The 9,048-nt window shown below is 39.7% G+C and overlaps 1 protein-coding gene across 1 annotated transcript; it reads left to right on the forward strand.

Moving 5' to 3' along the window:
- Positions 1 to 924: 924 nt before the first annotated feature.
- On the forward strand, positions 925 to 7,965 carry LOC100887885 (basement membrane-specific heparan sulfate proteoglycan core protein). Its single transcript, XM_003727063.3, has 2 exons — positions 925 to 1,500; positions 5,528 to 7,965. The coding sequence occupies exon 2, from the start codon at positions 5,536 to 5,538 to the stop codon at positions 7,273 to 7,275; it is 1,740 nt and encodes a 579-aa protein (XP_003727111.1). The 5' UTR covers positions 925 to 1,500; positions 5,528 to 5,535; the 3' UTR covers positions 7,276 to 7,965.
- Positions 7,966 to 9,048: the final 1,083 nt, after the last annotated feature.

Consider the following 9,048-nt stretch of genomic DNA (forward strand, 5'->3'; position numbering starts at 1 on the left):
AAAACTGTTCTCACTATATCTCACTCAGCGTTTTCTTTACCCCATGTTCGTTGCGTTCAAGCGTATTTCCGTCTTCGTAAAATATTAGTTTAGTCTACAAAATACAACGATGCATTATACCAATTTGCAATGTTAGATCACTTATACATTTATATATTTTTTTTTATTGTAGATGTTCAATTTACGAAGATGGAGAGATTAGAACAATTGGTCGTAGCAATAACAAATATAGAATGTAGAAGTGATTGATTGAATTAGCCAGTAATCGCGAAACAATTTGGGATGGGCGGTGGGGTAGGGGGGGGGGGGGCGGGGTAGCATTCTCTATTCAAATTTGGTCGGCGCATTTAATATGTAAGACATTCCTGTTAAAATTGTTTGTTCATCCACTTGGGCAATTAAACAAAGGGAGATGAACAGAGCATGGTAGGATCTGTATAATTATGCATGAGAAAATGTAAACAAAATATACTCGGACAGTTATCTGATTTATATCATAGAACTTCAAGAATGTCTGTGTTTGAGACTATAAATCGAAACATCCGTAGATAAACCTGAATGTCAGGCCGACAATACAGTTATGACGTCATCACAAACTTTAAAAAAAAATCTTTATACAGGTCTGATTCATTCCTATCTATTGTCTTCCGACGGAATCCTAGTCTTTAGAAACAGACTATATTTGACACTTAGGTACAATTCCATAAAAACTTGAGCATAGCCTAACTTCGTCAGTCTCTGGCTATGTCATGATATCAGAAGCAGCTGCAGTATAATGCCCAGGTCACGCAGTAGATTGTAAATAGTCTTACAGATCAGCAACTCCATGACACATTACGTCTGAAAAGGTTTGTGTCTGTAGACTAGCTGACTCCTACACGTATACAGCAATGAGTCTAAAACAACTCGTCATCCAAATCCCTCGTTGGCGTTTAGAGACCTCGCTCACCTTGCATCAGGTATCATACAGGACAGTCGAAACTTTGACAAGTCAGGTGGAAGCTATACGCTGCATCGATAAAGTCGAAATTATCAATTTATTTCGACTATAAGGAATAAGCTTTAATTTGCTCTTTAGCCAGATGATCTGGGATTACAATTACTGATCGCAAGGAAAGTTTATGATAAGACTTGGAATTTTAGATCTGAAACTCCCGCCTCTCTTCGGTGTTCCTAGGAGTGAGTAATGCTTGAAGGAATGTGACCAGTCGATAGCGATTGCCACTGGGAATCGGACCAATGTGACAAATGCGATTATAGTCTGCTACTTTCTAGCTGATCCGAGTACGGGTGCGTTATTTAATTGATGACTAAATAAGAGATTTCTTCCTTTTCCCGGAGATTGTGGTGAATATTTTACATACTGGAAAATAGTCAGTGATCGCAGTGCTGATTTTCAAGCCCCACCATCGGAATTATGTCCGTGATTTAACTCTGCAAAAACGGATTTTGAGGCATCCAGAACGAACGGGCTTGGATTTCCCAGAGTGGATATTACAGGTGAGATATATTATTCAATTGGCAGTCAGATATTTTTCCCAGTGTTAAAATGAAATATTGTATATACTTAATAACTACTTGGAAAAATTATAACTAATCCCTGATCACTGTTCAGTAGCACTGAGTCCCTAATGCGATTGAGATCATTATAGCCTAGCATTTCATTTGTCCAGAGGGGCATTCAGAGCATAGAAGGCTATTACGTGGAATAAAGAAAAGTAAAAATGCTCATAATTATGTGCATACATTACAACATGTTTAGTCAGCCAAATTTTAAGTTTTCCAACCAATCTCTACAAAATTGTTTAGGAGGGGCAATTGCCCCTGCCCCTCTCAATTTGGCTACGCCATTGGTCCATCCCGGTCGATAGTAGTGGTCACCGCCAGGACATAATATTTGACCACAGGGGCTTTTGGCATTCTACCATTTATTTTTTGCAGTCTGGAGAAAGTGGCAAATGTAGACCGATGTCTTGCTAAAGGATTACCTATACCGCGACCGGGTTTTGAACAGATCAGTGGATGTGTAAATGTATCAAAGTATAGGCCTATAGGGTCAAAACATATGAGTCGCTCCAAAAAATATTGAAACCGTATCTTTCTGACAAAGGCTAATACATTTAGAATATGGTTCCATTTAAAAGATTTGAAAGATGTTGAAAGATGTTTGATCATGTTGAAAACATGATTGAAGATATGTGAACTTCTTCCTAAAAAGATTATATGAACTACAAGTATGTTTCTTTCTGTTACACCCATATAATCAGTCATAACATATTCTGATTATTCATCTATTTATAATGATCCCAGACCCTAGATAATTTATTCAAAAAGAAATATTTAAGTGTTGAAGGTAAAGGAATGTATTAGCTTAGTCCCTCGGAGAAGACCTAAAGCCATCGGTCCTCTGGCTGCTTACTAACAAGCATACACAATATCTTCTTTAGTAGTCAGGTAAACAAACAAAGAAACAAATTTCATGATTAAGTTTTGTCTGCCAAGGAAACTTTAAACGGACTCTTACTTCACTGCCTCGGACCCATAACATATTACGCTCCCTCAAGAAATGTCAAATATAACAAATAAAGTATTTTAAAAAAGGACAAGAAGAATGCCAGCGAATCTCTTCGAGGATGGTAGAAGAGCAACGTGACTAATAGTTGCGCTATGATGTTCCTCGATGAATGTGCGTACACAATTCGAAAAGGGGGAATTAAAAAATAGTTATAGTCACGGCTGCCACGAAACATCTACATCCCTTTAAACATGTTAAATGCGGGCATGGATCTTTTCATTTATTAAAGGGGGTATTTTGGAAGATGCTATGTACAAACATCTATCACGAGCGTGGAAAAAGGGACGCTTTCTAAAGACAAAACAAAAAGATTAAGATTGAAGAAATTGAGCACACATGTTATAATGAAAGTGCACTTGCTTATAAATGTTTATCAACCAATAATCACCCAATGTGACAGGCGCAGTTACAATATCCCCACATAAGATTCGTTTTTACATAAATGTAAAAAGGAACACTTCCAAATTTGAAGGCATGGTCCATAAAGTTTGAATACAGTTTGAAAGTTGATGCCGACGAAGATGTCAATGAAATTCACAAATGAAATGAAGGTTGACGTTATCGGAACGTATACGAGAGCAAATCTGGACTATGAACTCAGATTGAACTGTGTGCATGCAGGAAGATGTCCCTCTCGTCTCCCTGGTGCATGTATGGGATGCCGAAAAACACCTGTGGAGCATCCCAGCATGATTTTACAAAAATTGTTCTGACTCAAATTCTGTTACTAGGATGTGATCAGCAAAGACAATAAATCGGATCTGTCTCCTGACCTTCAGTTTAATAACCAAATTATTTAAGTTACCAAATTGCAGCAGGAAAACCGATCAAATTATTTCATGAAAAAGGTTGATTGTTTAAATGCCTAATTTCCCACTAAACTTTGTTTTCTTCATTACCTGAATCCTACTTCAAAAGCTGTATTCATTTTGTGTGTATTCTTAAAAAAATGAAATTAGACACACAAAGAAGGCACGTACATGTATGCCATGGAATTGCAAATGCAAAACAACAGCGACAACAACAAAACATACAAACATAATAGAGAGAGAGAGAGAGAGAGAGAGAGAGAGAGAGAGGGGAGGAAGAAAATAGAATGGTAAAGTGGAAAATGTTCGATACAACCCGTCCGTCATCCTTTTCGCTCGGTCGCTTTGTTCGCTCGCTTTGTTCGCTCGCATCCTATCCATCAAGATCTATGTCCCGTAGGCTCAATGAGGGTTGGTGTTTTTCACCAAAATATTTCGATGTTTGATTTACCGCAATATACTAAGTCAATCGACGGGCGGACATCTTTCACCAAAAGATACAAACATGAAAACAAGGATGATTTTCTGACAATTACAACAATTATTAATTTCTTGGAAGTTACGATCAGTTATGGGTCAAGGAAATCTGGTTACGAGCGATTTGCTTTTGTTTCAGTCAGAAGAAGATGACATTTACTCGGAAGACAAAACGAATTTTTTGGCTATCACTCAAATCCTTATCAGCATATTTTGTTATGTCGTAGAAGCGATGATGGGTGACGAGAAATTGTGGTATTCGAAGATGACAGATTAGGATGAAGCTCTTCCTGTTGGTGGGTGTAATGCTAGAGTCGGGATTGAATCACTTGTTTCTGGACAATACCACACACAAGAACTACAAAACTGTGGTGTTAACATTCTGTTATCTATGTCCCCTAGCCATGAAGGGGCGTTGGGAGGCGACTTCGCGATTTGTTTTTCTTTAAACAATTGCAGCCTGCCCTTTTAATATGAACGAAATTCCGACTACGTCCCTAGCTTCCCCGTTCACGATTTTCGTACACTACCCCGGCCTCTCTCACATCTTTGGTGGGGAGAAATGACTGTTTTAATTTTGTGTCATCATGGGATTTTATTTCCTCCTAGCGTTGGGAATTTGGGATGACTGTGCATGCCCCTAGGAGATTGTCGGAGGGGGGGGGGGGGTGTCACCATCGTGATGCACCTATACATTAGCTACCCTTCCCTCTTAAGCCTTCTATCGAATTAAGAGATATATTGCAGCATGTCTTAAAAATTGATTACAGTCTCATCTTACTTCATTCGGATTAAATGAATATACAAAAACAAAAATATTTATGATTAACTTTTCATAACTATATAAATTAATGACTTTTAGATCAGATTTGAAAAATGGAAGATAGAAAAAGGGATAATAAAGCTTTTCGGGAGTCTGCTATCTAAACCATGAGTATTTTCAAAAATTTTAACAGCACCGAACTTAATCTATTATCAGCCTCGTCCTCAATATGCACAACATGCACGTGCTAGCTGTAGACCGTTGATTAGGGAAAGACCGATATGACCGTTGCTTGGACAACGTATCTGGGTAAAATGGCTTTTTTTACGATGACACTCGGATATGATAAGCGATGACCCAACCATTTTAGTAATGTACATGTAAGGAAGTAAAGCAAACATCTAGCTTAATTGCCTTGGTTTGCTCCAGAGTAAAATCTGTAATTTGAGGTTTAGGCAAAATGTGATGTTTAGCAATCTATCTGTTTGATTAGCCAATAACAAACAGCAAAACTTCAATATTTGTTTTAGTTTTATGTTTTAAAAAAATCTGACTGCTAAACAAGCATTTTATGCTTGGAGGTTAGTTATCAGGGACTTGATGATGAGGATGAATGGCGTACCAAAGGGCACTCGCGCATCGACTTGGTTACGAACCCGGGACCTTCCGGTTACGACACCACTGATCTACCAATGAGCCATTGCGTTTCCTGTTTTATCTCCTGCAACGTAGTTATAATATTTAACAAGACGTTATGAAAATAATGTTTGATGAGCAAGTAAGAAAAGGGGGAAGAAATCGCCTCATTTCAAGATAAACCCACTATCATCCCTTCTGAATTATATAAATATCGGTCTATAATAATTGTAATCATCTCGTTTTCATTTTCTGCTTGTTTCATAGGCAAAAGGATGACTTCCATATACCAGCTAACTTGCATCCTCCTCCTTGGTTGCGCTATTGAGGTGAGGTCCATGCCTACGATAGAGAGACGACCAACTAATGTCACCATTAGGCAAGACCAGGAAGCCCTCTTCGAGTGCAGAATACGAGACCTGAGAGGAGGGGAGATGATGTGGATCCAAGTTTCTTCAGGAACCGTCATCAGCAGTAACGAACGGGTGCTAGCCGGTGCCACGCCCACCGATGGGCAGTACATCATCGAAGCAAATGCCAAGAGAGGTGATTACAACCTGAAGATCACCCAGGTACAACGTGGTGATGTGGGACAGTACCTTTGCGGATACAGCGTTGGTAGTGCCTTCGAGACACAGGGGGCTTATTTGGAGGTGCTCGTGCCACCTTCTGATGGCTTTCCTGTGTGTTCCGTGCAGCCGAGCAACACCAACCCAGCAGTGGGGGACACTGTTCACATGATGTGCCTTTCACACGGAGGTGTACCTCGTGCGGATCTCACTTGGTACAAGAACGGGGTGTTGCTCTCTGATCGACAGGTGTACCAGGAGGTCAATGATCTCGAGAGGGTGCTAGACCTGTCCGATATAGACGCTGTGTACGAGTGTCGCGCCGAAGGCCCTGGCATCACCCAGGCACGCAGGTGTACGACGTCGTTAACACTCGCCGACCCAATGGTCATCATCCGGCCTTACAATCAGAAAGCCGAGGTGGGTGAAACAGTGACCTTTCTCTGCAACAGACAGGATAAGCCGAACGAAGACAGGTTCATGTGGTTCTTCCGAGGTGAACGCATCACCTCGGCATCATCAAGGAGGTTCAACATCGGTGATTACAACAGGGCTTTGACTATCAAAAATATAACGACGGCGGATAGTGGCGCCAACATCAAATGCGTGGTTTCGATCCTTCCAGAGCCCTATACCGGTAGAGCTAATATAATGGTTAGCATCATGACTGGGGAAGTTCTTGGAACCTTGCCACCGCCAAGATTAGTTACAGATTCACCGACAAGACACGAATCTTCTTCGATGGGCCGAAGAGGGGAGCACGATGTTTCCAGTCCTGGGATGTCGGTGGGCGCTGATGGAACGCAATCTACAGATAAAACCGCCATGTTTGTTATCCTAGGCGCATGTGGTGGACTGTTCATTGTTATATCAGCTGTGGTCATCAACTTCGTCGTCCTCAGGCGAAAGAAGCCCAAGAAAGACCAACCGAGACCCAAATCAAACATCAAACCTGTCGCATCTGGCTTGTCACTGATGACGACACAAGATTCGGAAAGGTCTCTGTCGAGCTCTGATTCCGTCGGCACAACAAAAACGACAGCGACGACGGTGGCGGCGCCGTGCTCAAAGAAGGATGCTAATTCGAATAAGAATAAGAAAGAGGGTTGCCAGTATGCTGAGTTGGATTCAAATGTGTTAAGATCAAGCGAATACCAGGGACTCAATGCCCCACCAATGACCATCTACGCAGAACCTATAATAATACCAACGCGGGTGGTTCCTAGGCCGCAACACCAAGACGGTTTCCATGACTACGCGTTACCAGACATCCTGCCAGAGCTGGAATTGCCTCTCGAAGACTATGTCGAGCCCGACCCACCTCCAAGAAATAAAATTGGAGGTCAAGAGCAGCAAAAACCTAAGACCAAAGAAGCACCTAAGCTAGAAGAAAAAGTGCTATCGCCGCAAAGTCCTGATGGTGTTTACATCGAAATTATCGCGTGATTAACACGTTTCTTTAAAACCTTATTAAAAAAAAGCAACTCTGTCATCTTTCCATAAATCTTCTGAAGATTGATATTCTATTTTGCGAATATATGCATTTATATGATTATGGTGTAGATAGTGGTTGTTCATAACTCTTCAATGGCTCTGCGGAAGACCAGGTTTTTATTTGTGTATACTGAACAGATAAGACTACCCTGAATAAAGAAGTGAAATAAATAACAACTATAATTATCTGCACTTCCAGACTGATTCGGCTGACATGATAATCTTGCAGGAATATGGATATGATATCCCACGTGTGAATTCTTCGCTGAACTTTTAACTTCGAATTTCGTTCTCATCCATATTTTCATTAATTGAAGTGAAGATGACGAAGACAGTGATAAAATAATATTTTTTTAAAACTTTGAGGTGATTGTATATTTATTGTAATAAGTACAGAACAAAGTAGCAAGAATGAATTGCATTGGAAATGCACATGTACAGACCTGTATTTGAATATATTTATTTGAAAAAATGGCAAGTGGTCCCAAATGTATGTATAATCCATCTCTTCTATAGGCCCAACACTGAATTTGATTGCTTGAAAATATGATATTGTTATGGTCAGTAGAAATGATTTACTTAGAAATTAGCTTATTATTCTAGAAAAAGAATGACAAAATGAACGATGTATATGAGGTATAGCAATATAACAACAGCATAATTGTATGGCTTTTTGCTTGAGATAAAAATGTAGGACTCGTGCAAGATAACTTCAAAAGCGAAACCAACATGTATTATGTAGATCTTTAAGTTCTCAAATTTTAACCAGATGTTAATTTGACACTCTCTTATAATCGTTGACGTCATTAGCTCAAAGTCACGTCAGTTCAGAAGAATTGTGTTAAGCTTGGGAATTAACTATGTGCTAAAATGAAAGCCATTGGCATTCAATGGATCCAGTCATTGAGGGGCAACGAGCCGTCATGTTGGGGTGGGGGTGGGGGAGGGGTGGGGTGGACATTAAAAGTCTTACCAGTGGATACATTGTGAGGGAGCAAAGCGACCAAATAAGGGTAGTGCGGGAGAGGGGTCGTATATCTTTTACAAACACCCTTTCTCTTTTCCTTCCTTTCTCTCTGCATATTTTAATTCTTTTTCCTTTTGTGTTCCATTAAATTTGATGGGAGGGGACACGTGCCCAATTTTGCCCCACGGCTACGCCATTTGCGTAGTGGAGCGTTTAATCTTGCATCACATTTCCCTGCGTTTTCTTTTTCATCTTCGACGGTCGTGTATTTTGTATGTTAATAGGGGCTGATATGATTATGATGATAATAATTTGTAAATTTCGATAGTTTGTAAATTTCTACTTTGATTAATAAAAAGCAAGTGATATTGAAGTGTAACTTTGTGTTTTAAGGTGATTCTACAGAAAGTGTTATCTAAGGTGTATTAGTACCTATAGTTGCTTTATTGGTATCTAATTATTATGATAGACGACGAAGGCACAATAGAACTAAATACAGTTTAGTTGATCGTTAATCGTGAAATGGATCTTCATTCGTCCGGGGGTTCCATTAATTATTCCTAACATCCCTAATACTCTCGACTTAACTAATTTTCTGTATTTTGGTGGTTTTTCCCCTACCACCTGTCCTTCTAATTTACTGGGCATAAACGTTGCTATTTTCAGTATAATGATAAGACCAAACCAATGAAGCATTTATCATTCCAAAAAGAATGGCGAATAAGATTGTTTTTAAAAGTATTGTGTTTACTAACAGA

This window comes from Strongylocentrotus purpuratus, unplaced genomic scaffold (assembly GCF_000002235.5).
Source record: "Strongylocentrotus purpuratus isolate Spur 01 unplaced genomic scaffold, Spur_5.0 spur5_scaffold_9, whole genome shotgun sequence".
Taxonomy (NCBI): domain Eukaryota; kingdom Metazoa; phylum Echinodermata; class Echinoidea; order Camarodonta; family Strongylocentrotidae; genus Strongylocentrotus; species Strongylocentrotus purpuratus.